We start from the raw sequence: 19,403 nt of genomic DNA, 5'->3' as shown, positions 1-19,403 counted from the left end.
TTACATTGCAAGAAAAGAAGGAAAGAAGGAATGCAATGCAAGCAAGCAGGGAGCAAAACAATTCTCCAAGCATATACCCCCAGTGGCGACAAGATCCGGGCCGGGGCCCAATCCCCGCCCGCCGCGTGGCCGCCCACTACTGGCCTGGGTGGGAAGGGGGACCCAAAGGCACCTGTGGCTTAACCGACTGGGCAGCAAAATCTCCTCGCGTTAGTGGTCTCTGCTTCTGCAAGCGAGCTATGGAAGTGGTGCTCTTTTCTCTCCTTTTTTTAAAGGCTTGACAATTGGAGCCACAACGAGATTGACCAATGCAGGCGAATCAATGGATGGATGGATCGTGGATCTTGGATGGATTTCGATGGGATTCCTGGATGGATGAATGTGGATGATACCACTATAACAAAACAGCTATCAAACAAGCACATAACGCCAAGCAAATTGGGACGCTTTCAATCCTCTCGTCTCCCCATTATTTAGGAGATCAATACATTCGCAGGGAGGCGAGAGCGTCTCTCTGGGCTGGAATCTTGTGGCAGACTGGAGAGAGAGAGGACACACCACACACATACAAAACTCTGCGATATCTCAGCTTTGCAAATCTAGGATGGAGCAAAAGACAAGGAAAGATCCAAGTTTTAACCGGCACGAAAAATCCTTGCGAAATAAACTATAGCACAGACAACCAATCTATCAATCTTTTTCTCGCTTTTGTTTGTGTCAGGCACGCAAGAGCCCACCCGTCAATTTCATCCCGGGTCTTGCGTCCCGTTTGAGCATCCCGACAGGGAGAATATTCCCCGCGGGAGAAAAGATTCCGGGGATTATTTCCCGGGCTGCTTCTGCGAGCTTCTGAAGAGGACACAAATCTCGTGATCGGCAAAGGACCCGGCAAATTGAGAGGGCCATAAAAACACATCCCCTGAAAAACAGACTGCCCAACCTCCGCCTTGAAACCATGGCGCCTTAGAACTTGTGTGACAACTTATGAGACAACGCATATTCTCCAGATTTACCCTAATTAGGGCGTACGGATGGCGAACCTTTACTAAGGGGCGGCCGCGTAACGGTACGGTGTCGTGGTCCCCGGGAATGGTGACGGCCGCTGACGGGCCGCTGGCGACGTGTCAGCCGCTGGCTGCCGCCCCGCCGACGGGCGGCCGTGAGCGTGGGCCCCGCGATTGTACGGCACCAGGGCGCCATGGCCACAAGTACGCCCTCGCCAATGTGGCCGCCCCATTTCCCCATAAGTCCCCTGCTTCAAGGCTTATGATTTCGCTGCGTGCTCGTGTTCCCTCATGCTCGGTCCTTGTCTCGTCTTTGATGTGCTGCTGCGTCCTTCTCTCTCGGATTGCGAATCGGCTCTCGGTATCGGCGACTCGTCCAGCAGCGGCATTGGATATGTGAGCGCGCGGTTGCGGCGATTTCCCATTCCAGGACTGGTTCTTGGCCAAGAATGGAGCTGGATGTCTTCTTTGTGCTCCGGCGGATCATCTAGGGGGTAATCTCAGGTGTGGCGGCATGGAGGAGCGATCGCGCTGCTGAAATATCACCCGCGATGGCGAAATATTTGGTAGTCTAGCAGCGGCTGCGATGATGTGGGAGGTGGGAGGAGGATGAATCGAGAAGAGGTGGATGTCCTAGGCTAGCGCCTGGGGAATGGCCGTGATGAAAATGAAGGATTCAAACAAGCATATCATGGATGCGGGGAAGTACATTCGCTACACGCCTGAGCAAGTCGAGGCATTGGAGCGGGTCTATAACGAGTGCCCCAAGCCGAGCTCCATTCGGCGGCAGCAGCTCTTGCGTGAGTATCCGGTTCTTGCCAACATCGAGCCCAGGCAGATCAAAGTCTGGTTCCAGAATCGCCGGTGAGTGCTCATCCAAGAAATGTGCATTAGCTAGATGATCATCATGGAGTACATTCCTCTTCTAGGTGGTGTTCTTGCTAGAACTTGCAACTAGTTACTCATTTCTTCCATCTTTCTAGCTAAAGTTGCTATAGTTTACTTTCTAGCTAGCTCTAAAGGTTTCCAAGATCTCATTTTTCCTTTCTTCTCTTTGGGTAGATGCCGCGAGAAGCAGCGCAAGGAGACGTCGCGGCTGCAGAGCGTGAACGCATCGCTGACGGCTATGAACAAGATCATTATGGAGGAGAACGAGCGCCTCACCAAGCACAGCTCGCAATTGGCGTTGGAGAACCAGTACCTGCGCCAGCAGCTGCAGCAGCAGGGAGGCTCCGAGAGAGATCTCAAGCTCTCTCGGAGATATGCTAATGATGCACAGGTGATTAATGTTTTTTCTCCCCAGTCTTTCTCGTTCTTGGTACTGAAAGTCTTGAGTCTTTTCTGTTTTCCAGGCAGCGCTTGCGGCTGATAGGAGCCCCGACTCGGAGGTGACGGGCGGGATGCCTCAGCAGCTGGTCGCTGCTTCTACGACTACAACAACAACAGCGCCCCAGATTGCGCGCGATTCAAGTCCCGCTGGGTCAGTCAGCGATGCTCGCTTTCCTGAAAGTGATATGACACTGATCTTGCTTTTGCTTTGGCAGACTCTTGGCTATTGCGGAGGAAACTCTGACTGAGTTTCTAGCAAAGGCTAGAGGCACGGCCGTGGATTGGATCCAGTTGCCTGGGATGAAGGTAATGCATATTTTTCCATTTTGGATGTATATATGCTGAGATTATTGTGTTTCTTTGGCAGCCTGGTCCTGATTCTGCTGGTACTGCAGCGATTTCACATGGCAGTACTGGTGTAGCTGCTCGAGCCTGGGGTCTAGTTGGTCTAGAACCCGACAAGGTATGCTTATTGGAGTGTATGGTTTTGCGAGTCTTATATGTTTTATGCAACTTTTGGAAGGTCGCGGAAATCCTGAAAGACCGATCCTCCTGGCTCCGAGACTGTCGACGCCTTGAAGTCTTGCGTGCCTTTCCTACCCCAAATGGTGGGACTGTGGAGTTGGTATACACTCAGGTGATTTCAGTCGCAGAATATCTGGTGTTGCTGCTAATGCACGCGAGTCTTTTTCTTCTTTTGCAGATGTACGCCCCCACAACACTTGCCGCTGCCAGAGACTTCTGGACACTGCGTTACACAACCTTTTTGGACGAGGGAGATTTAGTGGTGCGTAAAGAAGCCGAATGGCTGGGAAAAAGATTTGATGTGGGATTTTCTGTGCATGTCAAGGTCTGCGAGAAATCTCTGAGTGGCGTCCATGGCCTCCCCGCCGCGAAAGCAGGGAATGACTTTGTCCGAGCCGAAATGCTTGCTAGCGGCTTTCTTATCCGGCCATTCGAAGGCAACGTGTGCAGCATCTACATTGTCGATCACATGGATCTGGAGGTGCGTTTTTATGCAATGGCTGCTCGCACGCGCTAACGTTTGGCTTGTGAATCCTACAGTCTTGGAAGGTGCACGAAGTTCTCCGGCCGTTGTACGAATCATCATCTGTCTTGGCCCAGAGGATGACTCTGGGGGTATAACTTACTTCTTGGTCTTTGAAACTCACGACTTATTACTTTTATTTCGTTCTACAGGCTTTGAGGTTCTTACGACGTCTTATATACGAATCTCCTTTGAACGAAAACGCTCCTCGAGGAGCCCAGCAGAGTGCTGCATGGAGAGGTGTCAGTCGCCGAATTGCACGGTAATAATGCGGTTCCAAAACCTTTTTGCTGGGCCTCATTTCGGCAAGAATCTAATGACACAGGGGATTTAATGAGGCGGTCAATAGCTTTGCTGACGACGGATGGATGATCACTGACGCAATAGACGGTGATGTCACCGTTGCGATTAATGTGGCTCCAAATGCCAGCAGTATCGGAGGGCAAGTCATGCCACCGGACCGATTGTATGCTGTCGGAGGTGGTGTTCTTTGTGCTAAGGCGTCAATGCTACTTCAGGTGAGCTTACAGATATATGTGCAAAGTAAAGACGTTAACCGCTACTTTGGTTTTTATTGTAGAATGTTCCTCCAGCCACTTTGATCCGTTTCCTACGCGAACACCGCTCCGAATGGGCGGACTGTAACGTTGTCTTGGACACTGCTTCTATGAGGGCTAGTGCTTGCGGTTTCTCCAGGGGAAACGTCATCGGCCAGTGCCCTGTTCCATTAGTTCAGTCCGCCGAGGAAGAAGAGGTTTTGAGCGTTGTCCTTGTTGTGATGCGCGATTGTAATTGGTTTGGCTTGCAGTTTCTCGAGGTCGTTAAGCTGGAAGGTCACGCTTCTGGTCAGAATGGCGTTGTTATTCCCAGGGAAACAGTCTTGCTCCAGGTTAGCTCGATCGCTTTCTTTAAATGTGCTTATTCTTGACATGAATTATGGGCCTTTGACAGCTCTGTAGCGGTCACGATGATAATGCGACGGGAGTTTGTGCTCAGCTCGTCTTTGCTCCGGTTGATGCCGCTGTTTCGGAAGACGTTCCTTTGTTGCCGTCGGGCTTCCGAGTGATACCTTTAGACAGTGGTGTGGTGAGTACAAAGCAAAAACTCGGGACGTATGTATATCTGACAATTTGTATGCTTCGCTTCTGCAGGATAGCAGCGGCTTGTCACGCACACTGGACCTGGCGTCCAGTTTAGAGGGAGGAGCAGATATTGGAAAATTTCCGGACGAGTCTGGCTGCCACCTGCGCTCCGTATTGACGTTAGCGTTCCAGTTTCTCTTTGAAGCGCACAACCGTGACGAGGTGGCGACCAGCGCACGCCAATACGTTCGTCATGTCATGGCTTCCGTGCAAAGCATTGCCATGGCACTGGCATCATTCCGGCTCGGGCCCCGCGTGGGTCCAAGGAACGTCGAGGCATTACTCTTGGCCCATCAGATCTTGCGAAGTTACAGGTAAAGCTTTTTGTATCCTTGGTTGATATCATTAAGCAACCGATCGTGCAGGGCAAACTTCGCCTCGGATCTCACTGAGTCGGATCCAGGAAGCACTGACGCTTTCTGGCATCACAAGGACGCTATCCTGTGCTGTACCTGGAAGGTAAAAACGTTTCTCCCTCTGCAGCAAAGTGGCGATTCTAAAACATCGGTTCTTTGCGCAGGCTATGATCCCGGAGTTCGTGTTTGCAAACCGGGCCGGCCTGGAGATGCTGGAGACGACCTGGTCCGAGCTACACGGGATCCCGTGGGACAAGACGCTGGACGACAATGCCAGGAAGGCCAGCGCCGCGGAATTCTCACAGATCATTCAACAGGTACTCCATAGCGATGTTCGCTACTCCGGCTAAGCTTTCTCTTTGTTACTCGCAGGGGTATGCGTGCCTTCCACCCGGTATCAAGCTCTCGAGCAAGGGAAGGCCCGCGGCTTACGACCGCGCAGTGGCGTGGAAAGTTGTGGACGAGGAAGACAATGCGCAGTGCGTGGCTTACATGTTCATCAACTGGTCCTTCCTCGGCTGACAACGCAGGCACCCCTTTTATCTATTATAACCACGCTTTTAATTTATAATTTGGTGTTGTTGATTAAAAGTGCAAAAAGAAAAAAAAAATGTAATATTAGTTTAGTAAAACTTGCAAGCTCCAAAGTGATTGATGTGCATCATGACCCGCAGCATGAAGATACAAAGGAAGAGTACCTTTCTCGAAACTCTAGAATTATTATTCTTATAGATAAAGAGATGTTAAAGTATCACCATTATTATAGGAATTATATAACAATTTATATTATTATTACTATTTTGACAGGACAAATTGGTACTACTGTTTCATAAACTGATCTGACCTCCGGCGAAAGGTGGCAGACGCAGCACCCTTGCAAATACCCCTGGACAAAACATTGGCGAGGAGCGAGTAGGGGCTGGGGCAGTCCGGGAACGCCTCCAGCGCATCCTCGCACATCCTCTCCGCCACCTCCACCTGGTCGTGCGTCCGGCACGCATTCAACACGCTCGTCCACGCCGCCACCCCGGGCATAAACGGCATCGCCCGCACCAGCTCCTCCGCCGCCTCCACCATCCCCACTCGCCCCAGCAAGCTCACCATGCAGCTGTAGTGCTCGCCCCCGGGCTCCATCCACCGATCGCTCGCCAGGCACCGAAACATCTCCACCCCCTCCCTCAGCATCCCCAGGTGACCGCACAGCGCAAGAACGCCCAGGAGCGTGGATTCGTCCGCCTCGATCCCCTCCACGTCCATCTCCCGGAGGAGCCCCAGCGCGAGATCGCCCCGCGCGTGGAGCGCGTACGCCTGGATCATCGCGCTCCAGGAGACGAGGTTCCGGGAGCCGGGGAAGCCGTCGAACATCTCGCGCGCTCGATCGACGAGGCCGTTGCCCGCGAGCGCGACGAGGATCGAGTTCCAGGAGAGTGTGTTCCACCCTGGGCTGCGATCGAACACGGCCTTGGCGAGGGTGGCGTCGCCGGATTGGCCGTAGGCGGCCACCATCGCGTTCCACGATACGAGGTTCCTCTCCGGAGTGTGGTGGTCGAAGAGCGCGCGCGCCTCTTGGATGGATCCGTTGTGGGCGAGCGCGGCGGTGATCGAGCTCCAGGAGACGACGTCCCGGGCGGGCAATCGATCAAAGACCAGGCGCGCCTGCTCGATCTCGCCGTTTTGGCCCATTGCCACGATCATATGGTTCCAGGTGACGATCTCGCGAAGCGGCGCTGCGAGGAAGAGATCCATCGCTTCGCTGGGATGTTCGTTCTGCCCGAGAGCTTGGATCATTGCGTTCCACGACACCACATTCTTCTCGGGCATCCGATCAAAGAGGCTGCGAGCCTCGTCAAGATCCCCGGCCTGGGCATATGCAGTTACCAGAGACGTCCACGTCATCACGTCATGGGCAGGCATTCTTTTGGCAGTTTCTTTGGCGTCGTTAAGCTTGCAACAGTTCACCATTGCGTTCCACGTTATAGGCGTTCTGCAAAGCATATCCTGGAAAAACTGTTTCAACTCTAAACTGTGTCCCTTTTGGGCATATGCAGCGAGCATTGTTGTGCAGCTAACAACGTTGTGCTTGGGTATTTTAAAGAACAGCTCAAAGGCCTTGAAATACTCCCCAGAGTTCGTAAACGCTTGTAGCATTGCGTTACACGCCACAATGTCTAGAAAACGAATGCCCACAAAACAAAACCAGGTCTGGTCAAGATGCCCTGCTTGTGCATTTGCTACAAGCATTGCAGTCCACGATCCGGTGTTCCACAGCGGCATTTTGTCTAGAATCTGCCGCGCACTACACAAATCACCAGCGTGTGCGTGCGCCTGGACGACCTCGCTCCACGATACCGCATCCTTGGAAGGAATGTCCTGGAAGAGCTTCGTGGCCTCAACGATATCCCCAGTTCTGGCATATCCCTGAAGCATCGTGTTCCACAGCACCACGTCGCGGTTATGGAAGGAAGAAAACATTGCACGCGCTTGATCCAGCTGCCCGTTGTGGATGTAGGCCGAGATGATCATGCTGTGAGAGAAGAGATTGGGATCTCGGATGGATCGGAATGCGAGCTCTGCATCGGCCACGCTTCCGCACTTTCCATACATTTGGACGATGAGATTGGACAGGAATCGGGTTGGGGCTCCTCCTCCTGCTAAAATCTGAGCGTGGATTCGCCTTCCAGTCGCTAGATCCCGGCAAGAACCCAGCAGAGCAGAGAACTGCAGCTCGATTGCACTGTTCTTGGTCTTCCATACCTCTGCCAATATTTTGCTCATCAACCAAGACCATTGAGAGGTAAATTGGAGTTTTCTGCACGATCAGGATACAGCAGAGATTTCTTACATCGCCTAACAACAGACATTCCTGTTAAATGGGTTGTGTATGGCCCGGTCTAGTCTGTACCACCATAACACGATTTGAAACATATGATATGCTTGTTCTTATTCTTCTTTTCTAATGGTCCTCTGGCTCCATGAATTTTTCTTGGATTCAATGTTTGTACATTCAGTTGCATGAAATTCTTAAGTTATCTTTTGTTTAGTTTTCCTTGTCTCTATTTCTGTTTCTTCTATGCAACTATGTTCTGTTAATTTTGTGTATTGGTAAATTTGTTTTGAACAGTATTAAGCATATTTAAGATTTACAAATCTTGTAACTTGGACCAAGCAGGAGTGGTAACTCTAGTCCTTTCTTAGGATTTTATATAATTGCAATTGTTCTTGCATTAAATGTGTTGTCTGGGAATCTCTTGCACACTCAAGATCCCCTTGAAAAAATCTATCTCTCACTGAAAATCCCTCTAGAAAAGGTGTTATATTAAATAATTTCTCCATCCATCAAGTATATCTAAGAATATCTTTAGAATTGTACCCTCACTCCATTGGGTAGATGTCCAGGCTTTGACATAGCAAGAACACGTAAATAGAGGACAAAGGATGGATGATGAGATAAAGATAAAATGGAAAAGGAAAATGAAAAAAGTAATGGGAACAAAGTATGGAACAGAACTTGCAATGTAAAAAAGAAAAGATTAAAAATAAAACAAGTTAAAATATTTTATCTAAGCCTTAGATTACACTGTAAATACTTTGTTCAAGTGAAAGAAGAGAAGAAGATGAGATGTATTGCTTGTGGATGAATGGAAGGTGAGGGGAATTAGCCATACAAGGCTCAATCAGCCACTAGAAGTCTGAACTTGCAATTAAGTCGAAACTGTTATGATGATCTACTTTTGTAATTTGGTAGATGATAATGAATCTTTGGCTAAAACTTTAATTGTGTTTAAGGATTATCTGGGTGAGTAAATTGAATATAGAAAATTGTTGAAAAAATGTTGAGCCCAGCTATGGTGTCATAAAAAAAAAGTGGCATATGCGGGCAACACTATAGAAAATGATTGAAAACAATAATGGTGACTATAAATGATAATGAGGAATATTGAGAGAAAAGTTGTGAGGGTGATGAAGAAGGAAAATTAAAAACTCTAAGCATAATCTATAAAACTCATATCTTACAACTTATTAGGATAAAGTAGTTTAAGCTAGAGAGCCTTGGTCAAAGAACACTCCTCATAACTGCATGAGATAACCATGAAAAAAAGGGTGAGAAAAATGAAAAACATAAAATAAAATAACTAAATGAGAGAATGATAAAAAGAAAAAAAGAAAGGAAAAGAAAGAACTCTAAATGCCAGAATGGCTTCAAGTAATGATGGTTCATTAGAAATATTATATCCTGAAGTCTCTAGGTGCTGAATGTCCTCTTGGAAATCCACAAAGTGGTGGAGAAATCATATCTATTGCCTTTGTCAGTTTGACTAACTACTTCAAATGTGAATAACTGAGCTATAAAGATCATAGTGGATAAAAGAAAGCACTACTCCAAGTTCACCATGTGTATCTAGGTTTAGGGTTTTATGCTGGCTCAGATTTCCTCCATATTAACAATAGCATAATGGCAAATCAAAGGGGCAAATCAAACGCAAGGATGGAAATCTGAATAATTTGCAAGAAATGCAGGGGAGAGCTGCTGCAAATCTGGAGAACTGCACTGGAGTAGAGCAACTTCCTATAGCATTTTTAGTGAGAGATAAAGGAAGTCCAACTAAGAGTTTGAGATATTTACAGGTAAAGATGCATGATGATGGTTGCCATGGTTTACAATCCTTTATATTTCCTAAGATGATATATAACACCATAAACTCTATATTAAATTTTGTGCCATTATCTAAGATTCTAAGACCATTTTCCCACCTTAGTCATCCTCCACAAACCTTTTTCCATCTTCACACATCCTATCCCATTCCCTCCCACATTTATGTCTACCATCGTTTTCAATAATCCTCTTTTTGAGAACTCTTCAATCACTAATCCCTTCTCCATCAGACTTCATTTAATTAAAGTTTTAGGTTCATTTGCATTCTCTACTGAAGCTAAAGATTCCATCATGTGCATGGTTGCCAGATACCAAAGTGGTGGATTGTAATCTCATTATTTTTTGCAATATGCCTTGATATGGTGTTTAAAATGTTGACTAATCTTCTCAAAACCTGGTCAGGATCAAACTAATAGTGAAGATTCCTAAGGTTCTATAAATACCCAATGTCAAGGAGTTAGAGGTGTTTGCTAACCCAATCATGTTTCCACTTCTACAGCAAGTAGAGGAGCTTAATATAATCTGAAAAGGATTCTAAGCCTTTGAAACAGGTTGAAATTCATAGATCCCATGAGCTTGGCTTGTTGGTATTTGATATGGAAGCAAAAAATAATTTCTGAAAATGATAAGTCAATGGATAAATAGAACATATTAGGGTGGATACATCTCCAAAAATCTCTAAGAGTTGCCTTAAATAAAGCATTTACTTTATCATAAATGCTCAATGTGAGTTCACTTTCTTTAGTGGTTTTAGTGACTTTCTACAATGGTTTTGGCACCAGATCTTCACCTTCAGAAGACTTCTTTACACATTCTTAATGGGCAATATCTTTCCCGTTAAGTACTCAAGCTGTTAAAAGTTATTGAATTTGTATGCCATAATTTTACAACCCATCTATATCGTAGTACATGTTCTAGAGAACATGTATTGCTTGCAAGGAAGTAGAGCTTCCTCAGAAAATCCACCTTTCTGCTCTAATGTTGGATCTTAATTCTAGCTTGGAGCATGGATTTGTAGTAGCTCTAGCATTAGATCCCATTGGAAAATGCATTATAATCTCAATAACCTCTATGGAATAATCATCTAAGAATATTCCTAGAATTATACCTAGTAGATAGTATTTTTTCTTTTTTTATTTCTTTTTCCTTGATCAATGCTACACTCATGGCTGCATCATTGAGTTTGCAAGTGATGATGCAAAGCTAATCTTTGTTATCGACAATAGAGAAGAGATGTTTTATTATAGCTCTTCACACAAATAGGCAATTCTAATGTTTAGACAGTTTTATGTCAAGGCTTTTCTTATAAAGGTTTTTGGCTTAAACCTCTATGAGATTGTACTGACTCTTCTCCAATGTCAATATTTAAACACTTTCAAACAAACAAACCAAATTATATATTTCTATTAGAGGTCTCATACTCTTTAAGTAGAGATGGGTAAGCAAGAGTGTTTAAGAATTACTTTTCATTGACTTTTATGCAATAGAAGAAATTTTTTTCCATATAATATATGATTGCATAGTTTGTTTTGTGCTCAACTCCATCAAATACCATGGTTAAAGGGATTTCCTTAACCTTCTAGCAAACTAAAAAATATAAAACTTGAATAGTAAAGCTAAAAGCATCACAAGTGTAAAGATATGAAAAAATTAAGTAGGTAGATAGTAGAACTCTAGAGTTTACAGTTTTAAGTGGTTCAACTAAACACTAAAAGACCCCTAAAATATTTTTAAATCGATAATAAAATTAGAGATCTAATATTTTCTAACAAATCAAAGCTGAAGCCCATTAAATTAGAGCTATATTTAATTACACTTTATTAAAATCTTGGTAAATAAGGCTCAAACATTTCTTTTTTACTATCAATGCAATAATAAAAAAATTTATTAAGAAAAATTTCTTTGAAATATAGGTAGTTGGCTATTTATATTTGTGCTTCAATTGAATGCATTACAAAAATGAAAATATTTTTCATATAAGCCAAATTTAATGATGCTTATAAGTTGTGAACCATACTATAATATAAATAATAACATTTTAAGGAAAAGTAGAATATGTAAATGGGCATTAATGTTAAACATATAATGTATAAAGAACAATAATAATTATAAATAAGTTTATAAATTTTATTATTTCAAGAATTGATATCCTTTATGCCAATTGTCATCTACTTTGAGAACCAAGCCAAGGACAACTTAGCATAGATTTACAAATGCCTTCACAAAACAATCAACCTTATATAACTTAATTCTTTTAGGCCATTTGAATAAGGTGAGAATGTTTAGAAATTCAAAGAGGATTGGTGTCTACCCAAATTACCATTATATTGAGTTTAGAAAGGTTATAAAAGGTTGGATAGATCCATGCCAAATTTAAGGTTTAGAAGAGATTGACTATCACATAATCAAATGATATTTATACATTTAGAGATTAAAAACTCTCAAGAGTAACAATGAGTGATGACTTGATCAAAATATTGTAGACACAAATCCCTCAATTCCAAAATGAAGCTGAAGGTGATCCATGATGTAATGGCCAAGGCAAAAATCCAACAAACTGAAAGAAATGACTTAAGAGACGATTTATAACGTTTAAATATAAAGGGGAAGGGTCCATAAATAAAAGTGTCCTCTTTTTTCCAATTGGTTAAGGGTTTTAGATACTTGGGGTTAAGTGTTCTTGAGTAATGATATCTTAGGAAGTTTAAATTCAAGAGCTTATATAAGTGTAATATGTTTAAACTTGTTTAAGCTTTTGTCTTCTAGACTTTAAGGGGTTTGGTAAGTCTTTACATATCTTACTTATGAGTGATAATATGAACATTAAAGAGTTCAAGGTTATAATGAACATAGATGAACAAGTGAGGTGACTTGGTGAAATGTTCAAGAATCAGCTTTAGTGCATTTGGAAAATCAACTAGTCAATACTCCTTATCCAAATATAGGTAGCACTTTACCTATTTAGATGAAAAAATAAAGTGATTTAGTGAAGTGTTCAAAAGCCAACTTTAGCATCTCAAAAGATCGAATAGTTAATGCTCCCAATCCAAATACCTACTTGAATACCTTATATGGCTCATTAGAACCCTCAAAAACTCAAATAGTTAATACTTCTAATCTATTTAATGGATAGGCATTTGAAGCCTAGATTAGTGGTGGTGTTGGCAAGCACTACCATAGAGGAGAGGGACTTAATAGAGATCGATGAAGGGATATTGAGGGATGGTATTTCTTATATCTTAAGGCATCCTAAAGATGCTAAAGCATGGTCATGGGATGTTTTGGACTATAGTACTGGTGGTTATGCAATACCAATATAATATTGAGAATAGATATAACTTTAATATAAAAGGCTTGTACATTAAAGTACTTTTGGGTGTCTGAAGTGGAACTTAACATATAAAGCATTTGGACCAAGTGTGAAGTTGGTGTGGTTGTAAGAACACATTTGGGGGTTAGTAAGTTTTCTAAGTTGGGATGTGGATCTATGAAAGTTGTGGGTGAAGCTCCTTCAAATGGTCAAAAACATGGTTAAATGACTAAAGTAAATGGAAAATTTAGTCACTTATAACTTAATATCGAAGTTATTCTTTAGTCTAAGTCTTATTAGCAGTCAAGTACACCAACACTTTCTTTTGACATCCCAAGAGTGGGGTTATACTTGAAAAGTAGTATGTCGGGAAAGCATAACTCTCCACTTTAGTTCATATATGAACTTATAGACAATATGGTGGATAGAAAGGGGCTAATAAAGGAATGACTTTGGAATCTTGGGAATAGTAGAAGGTTTTTCTCATAGAGTTAAGGATGTGATTTATATAAATGTTTAATTTAGTAAATTGGTTTTAAAATGGTTGTGGTAAAAAAAACTATATATAAGATCACTCAAAGGATAAAGACTCCTAAATAATAAAAGACTTATAAGATTATCCTTATATAGTTGAAAATGGTACTCATGAATGTGAGACTAAAGTTGATGACTATGGAAGGTTAAAAACAGATGAGGACATATATCCTTAAAATGGCAATTAGGGTTATTTTTAATAAATGATAAAACAACCCAAGGAGTTTGGAATGTACTTAAAGGATGAGTTGGTTTTTTATCATATAGAAAGAAAATTTTAAGGGGCAAAAATAGCTTGTATGGAATAAAGAATAATCAAGTGTCAAAATAACATGTGCAAAAATGGTATTTATGAATAAGACATGAATACAAGAAATTGTATTTAAGTATGGTGGCACCTCAAAAGTAGCAATAAAGCTAGGACTTAATGAGTCATCAGACTTATAAAGTCTAAAAGCTGGATGACTCAATGGAGGCAAGAGATGGTCCCAATGGTGTGGATAAAACACATTTGGAGTGAAATGTGTTGTGCCTATGCATATATTGGGAGAATCATAAGATTTTAGTATGATAATAGTGAATATCTCATTAATGGTGGAAGGTGCCATATTAAAGTCATGAAAAGGTGTTCATAAAAAAAAAAAATTTGGAAAGAGTGTTGTATGCACACAATAATAAAGTGTTAATTAATGGTTGGTATTAGAAATGACAAGTATGGTTTTAGCAAAAGATATAGACACAAGTGGAATGTATTATAAGGATAAGCTTATAGAGCCGATAGTGTGGAGATATAAAATATCTCAAGGGAAGATGTTTTGAGTTCAATGTAAACTCCTGAATTTGGACTTCCTAAAAGGTCACCTAACTTAGTATTTATTAAACCCAAAAACACTTAACCCCAAATATCCTAAAACTCTTAACCGATTGAAAAAGAGAGTGCACTTTTATTCATAGGCTTTTTTTTTTTTCTATATTTGAACCTTTATGGATCATCTTTTGAGTTGTTCCCTTTGGTTACTTACAATTAAGTTGGCTAATTCATGAAAACACCTTGCTAAAAGAACCCCAATAAAAATGGGATTGACATCACTTAAACGAGAAGGCATGGGATTCATATGTTTTGACCAAATATTGTGTAAATAACCAAAGAGAATAACTCAAGAGACAATCCATAAGGGTTCAAATATGAAGGAAAAGGGGTGTAAACTTATAAAGAAGCGTAATGAATTGTAAGCAACCAAAAAGAACAATTTATATAATAATCTATAGGGGTTTAAATATAGAGGGAAAGGATCCATAAATAAAAATGAACCCCATTTTCTAATTAATTAAAGGCTTTAGGATCATTGCTACAACCATATAACGATTATATATAGAGAAGATTACAATTTTTATTACCTATATGCTGTGGTAACAGATTTGTGGTTAAGTGTCCTTGGGTTTAAAGTATTAAGTTCAACATTCAAGAGCTTACATATTGATTGAGGTGTAGAAGCATTGACAATGAGTTGTAGGACATAATAATTATGAGGTAATTAAGAAAAACTTTAGAGTAATTAGTTGAAATAATGGGAGCTAACTTCTTAACACTTTTTGTTGAGATAAGAAGGAGGTTAAATACATCTCTTAAAGGATAAGGTGCTTATATTATGTTAGCATCATAACAAAAAATCCTTATATTTTGGGAAGTCTATTATTGAAATTAAAACATATAAGCACCTTAAAACACTAAAGAAGTTGTTTTTGGTATTATGAGGGCATTAAATAAAACCTAAAAGACTAAGTCCCTAGAGAATAATGGATAGAAGATGTTATTTAAAGTTTAAAGCTTAATAAAATTAAAGACAAAGGGAAATTTCTATCTAAAGTGGACAAAGCAAAAAAATAAAAAAATTGGCACAACTAATAAAAGGCATATAAAGTCTCATGGGTGTGTTGAATTACAAGGTGAGCATATCTAAATTGAGGAACTACTCCCTAAGTCATTGAGTAGGTTCATCCTTAAAAATACTTACTAAGGTATAGTAAAAAGTGCAAAACTACCCTTTTTGCATGGAAGAGAATAGATAAAGGGAATATATAGAGCTAAAAGTAAGTAGTAAAAGGATAAAACTAAATTATGGAAATCAAGAGATATAACCTATAATGGTTAAGAGTGGGGAGTTAAGTACTTGAGGGTTTTGCTACTTATAATAATAGTGCCATAGAGAGTCTAAAATATAAAACTATTAATGTTAAACTAAATGGTAGGTAAGAAATTTGTGAAAGGAAAGGCTTTAGCAAGTTAATGAATAAAGTCCTTTCAATGTTCCAAAGATAATTTTGGGTAAGTTGATACTTAGAAGATTCATATCAATGGTTCATAGAAATGCACAAAATTGGAGTAACACATGGTCTTGAAGGTTGCCATGATATGAGGCTATCAAAGTTGGGGAAATAATTCTTGTATGTTTAACGAAATAGCTTTGAATGAAAGTCGATATTTAAGGACTTTCATGTTTATGTATAAAACTATATTACACTAATTAAGTGATTTGCTAAGTGGGATTGGCAAGTCGGAGGAATAAAGACCCTAGTTGAAGGTGTTGACTTCAAAAAGTATGGCCAATGCAGCTAAATATGGAAGAGTCTATATATGATCATAAGCTGATCAACTAGCTTATCAAGTGAAAAGACTTAAAAATTTAGAGGAATTAAGTTCCTAAGCTGTGATCCATAGCATGTATATGAAAAAGAAGCTAATTAGCACAGTTATAAGTTTGGTGCATTGGTGTAGGGAGGTGATTGTCAAGACCCCCAACAAGATCAAGACTGGAAAATGCAAAAGACAAAAGGAAAAGTTAGTGGAAACGAAGAAAAGGCCTTAGACTGGTGTTGATTCAGATCGTGGAGAAATGGAACAAGGCTAACCTATATATACTATAGATTGATGAAGCTCCACCACTCTTAGATCGAAGATGCCTTAAATATACTTGAGGTCGAGGAGGTGCCATGTCATCATTAGGAATGTGGCTCGAGACTTAGGAATCATACGGGAAATCAGAGAGTCAGGAATAGGGAAGTGTCTCGAGAGTCAAGAATAGGGAGCTGTCTCGAGAGTCAGGAATGTGGTTTGCAGGTCAGAAATCCGGCAAGAGTCAGGAATGTGGCAAGAATTAGGGGATTCCTAATAGCACCCCCTTCTCAAGAATGAGTGGAACGAGGGTGTGAATGAGAACGAAGAGGAGGATGAAATAGGTGGCGAGGGACGGAAGATGGAGAAAAAGAATGAGGACTGGGACGAGAAGGATAGCGGTGGTGGAAGTCCTGAACAAGGTCAGGAGAATGAATCAGGTTATCTGTAGGTTCCCAAGTGTGTTCCTCAGGTCCATAACCCTTCCAATCTACCAGATAGTAGAGTTTAGACTGTGAGATCTTGGAATCAAGGATGTCCTGAACCTCGTACGCACACCTATCCTCGAGTTGCATTGGTGGAGGCAAAGGAATGACCCGATTTGGAATAGGATTAGGAATATAAGGCTCAAGGAGAGAGGAGTGAAAAACGGGGTGAATTTGATATGAGGAGGGAAGTGCAAGGTGATAAGTGATAGGATTAATGATGGCAATGATAAGGAAAGGACTGAGGCGTTTGAAATCGAGTTTGGGACATGGCCTAGTGGTGGAGATATTTTGCCTGAGGAGCTAGACTTTATCCCTGATATTGTAAGGGGGACAATCTTGATGATGGACATTGGCAAATGTTTTGTGAGATTCCTGAGCACGATGGAGGTGGAAGGAGATGGAGTTGTGGATTTCCTGGAGGTTGGAGACAAATGCTTCAGAGCGGGGATTTGAACCAGAGGATTCAGATGGAGAAGGAAGTGAGAGATTGAATTGGGGATTTTGGCCAGAGTTCGCAAAGAAGGGGGAAACTCGAAGGGAGGAGTTAGCAGAATTGTATAGGAGAACTTAGCAAGGGGAAGGATATCGAACTAGCCATCCTGATGATAATTGATGAAGCACCTCAAGAATTGTTCCAACGTCTGAATCATTCGCTCAGACTGTCCATTAGTTTGAGGATGATACGCTGAAGAGAGGTTGACTTTCACTCCAAGCAGCTGCAAGAACCGTTGCCAGAAATAAGAGATGAACTGAGGTCCCCGATTCGAAACCACATCTGCAGGAATCCCATGAAGTCGAAAAATTTCCCTAAATACCAGTTTTGCCATGTCCTCGCCCGAAAACTCCTTGGTACACGGCAGGAAGTGTGCCATCTTTGTGAAGCAATCCACCACAACTAAAATGCTGTTGAAGCCTCTAGAACTCGGAAGATCACTCAAGAAATCCATGGAGATGGATTCCCAAGGACTTGAAGGGACTGGGAGGGAACGAAGCAAACCTGAAGGAAGGTGGCGAGGTACTTTATTCCGGGCACAAGTGTCATAGGAGGTAACAAAAGCTTTGATGTAGTTGTCCATGTGAGGCCACCAAAAGTCCCGTGCAACCAACTCATAGGTTTTAGCAATGCCGAAGTGACTAGCAGTCGGGCTATCATGGCACACCATTAGGACCAACCTTCGAGCATCACCTTTAGGAATGTAAAGCTGCTCCCCACGGTACAACAAGCCATCTAAGAACTCGAACTCATCAAATCGCTGATAGTCGTGGGTGTCCAGCCTGAAGATGGGGGAAAATGTCGCTGGCAAGGTCGTCGGATTGAAGATCATTTCTGATTGCATCCATCAAGGAGGAGTCTTGAGGGGCTAGGGAAATTGCCATAACTTGAAACCAATCAGGACCGAGGATAACTTGATCTTGTTGATCAAAGGCAGGATTACCAGGCCTGAAACTGAGATAGGAACGCCTTGAAAGAGCATCAGGAAGGCCTTGAAGCTTTCCAGGTCTGTATTTGATAACAAAGTCAAACCGACTCAGGAATTGTGCCCACCTTGCCTGATGACGTCTCAAAACTCGGGAAGTGGCAGCTGAATATACCCCGAGGCTTGTAAGGAACCAACTCGCCGAGGTGTCGTAGGCTAAAGGAACCCCGAAAGCATGACCAAAATGACAAAGAGTTCATCGGATGGGACCAAGTCGAAGATCGAGTCCAAGACCGACTCTAGGACCGAGTTCGAGATAGAGTCCGGAATCGAGTCCGAGACCGACTCGGGGACCGAGTTCGAGTCCGAGTTCGAGACCGAGTTCGAGACGGAGTCCGAGATCCGAAATCGGGTCCGAGACCGAGTCCGAAGTCGAGTCCGAGGTTGGGTCCGAGATCGGGTCCGAGATCGGGTCCGAGATCGAGTCCGAGATCGAGTCCGAGACCGAATCCGAAGTCGGATCCGAAATCGGGTCTGAGATCGAGCCAGAGACTAAGTCCAAATACTAATATATGTCAAGGGGTGAAAGCCCAAAGCGTGCGTTTCCCAGGGGGGGGGGGGGGCTGTAGGGGGTTCCAAAAGTATAGTAGGGATAGTGAGGTCCAGGAACCAGTTTTGAAGGGACTCTCTAGTTGGGCTTCCAAACCGACTTGAGGTTGAGACTGGGACCGAGGGGCCTTGGGTGGGAGTGAGCATGGACTTGGCTGGTGCCGGAGGGGCCATCCAAGGAAGTGCTCAAGAGTAGCTCCCACTCCCGAAAGGGAAACCGATTGCGGTGCTCCCGGCTCATGTGGAGTGGTGCCCCACTTGAGTACCATGCGGCTCATTGGTCCTCGCCCTTCCTAGGGGCTTGGGCCTTCCTTCGGGATGGAAGTGGGGGGGTAGAGGTACCCATACCGGGCCGCTAGGCCATGGTGTTTCGCCCCGGCGTCCCGAAGCAAGTGTTGCACTCAAGACTTGGGATTTAGAGGATCCTATGATCAAGTCTTGTGGTACCAAGGGATGTTAGGAACCTGGAAGCTTGGTGTGCTTGGCCACCTGTGCTTGCGGGGAGTGTAGCCGAACCTTAAGTCCAGTCTAACCCGGGGAGGGGGATTGAGAGTGATTTGGGAATCTGTGGATGGATGGCTAACACTTCGTTGCTCGTGCAGTGAGTAGCTGAAACCA

General features: G+C 43.0%; 2 protein-coding genes across 2 annotated transcripts; one reads left to right on the top strand and one right to left on the bottom strand.

Annotated features, from left to right (window-relative positions):
* The first annotated feature begins 1,258 nt into the window (after positions 1-1,258).
* LOC9659208 (homeobox-leucine zipper protein HOX32) lies at positions 1,259-5,538 on the top strand. The gene is made up of 18 exons (XM_002969412.2): positions 1,259-1,868; positions 2,067-2,283; positions 2,357-2,484; positions 2,549-2,639; positions 2,701-2,796; positions 2,857-2,970; positions 3,037-3,120; positions 3,184-3,339; positions 3,399-3,473; positions 3,534-3,643; positions 3,707-3,899; positions 3,962-4,135; positions 4,190-4,270; positions 4,333-4,467; positions 4,533-4,837; positions 4,889-4,982; positions 5,044-5,196; positions 5,252-5,538. The coding sequence occupies exons 1-18, from the start codon at positions 1,657-1,659 to the stop codon at positions 5,399-5,401; spliced, it is 2,568 nt and encodes an 855-aa protein (XP_002969458.1). The 5' UTR covers positions 1,259-1,656; the 3' UTR covers positions 5,402-5,538.
* Positions 5,539-5,698: 160 nt separating this feature from the next.
* Positions 5,699-7,654, bottom strand: LOC9659207 (pentatricopeptide repeat-containing protein At4g02750). Its single transcript, XM_024674434.1, has 2 exons — positions 6,758-7,654; positions 5,699-6,646 (listed from the first exon to the last, which is right to left on the bottom strand). The coding sequence occupies exons 1-2, from the start codon at positions 7,652-7,654 to the stop codon at positions 5,699-5,701; spliced, it is 1,845 nt and encodes a 614-aa protein (XP_024530202.1).
* Positions 7,655-19,403: the final 11,749 nt, after the last annotated feature.

The sequence above is a fragment of the Selaginella moellendorffii genome, unplaced genomic scaffold (genome assembly GCF_000143415.4).
Source record: "Selaginella moellendorffii unplaced genomic scaffold, v1.0 SELMOscaffold_12, whole genome shotgun sequence".
NCBI classification, from domain to species: Eukaryota; Viridiplantae; Streptophyta; class Lycopodiopsida; order Selaginellales; family Selaginellaceae; genus Selaginella; species Selaginella moellendorffii.
The sequence above is the reverse complement of the archived record's forward strand: the minus strand, read 5'-3'. Positions and strand labels throughout refer to the sequence as shown.

Coding starts and splice junctions, on each gene's coding strand:
- LOC9659207 (XM_024674434.1), bottom strand. CDS start 7,654: ATGAGCAAAATATTGGCAGAGGTATGGAAGACCAAGAACAGTGCAATC. Junction 6,647..6,757: donor TGATGACGTGGACGTCTCTG/GTAACTGCATAT, acceptor GCTCTCGGGCAG/AACGAACATCCCAGCGAAGC.
- LOC9659208 (XM_002969412.2), top strand. CDS start 1,657: ATGGCCGTGATGAAAATGAAGGATTCAAACAAGCATATCATGGATGCG. Junction 1,869..2,066: donor GTCTGGTTCCAGAATCGCCG/GTGAGTGCTCAT, acceptor CTCTTTGGGTAG/ATGCCGCGAGAAGCAGCGCA. Junction 3,900..3,961: donor AGGCGTCAATGCTACTTCAG/GTGAGCTTACAG, acceptor TTTTTATTGTAG/AATGTTCCTCCAGCCACTTT.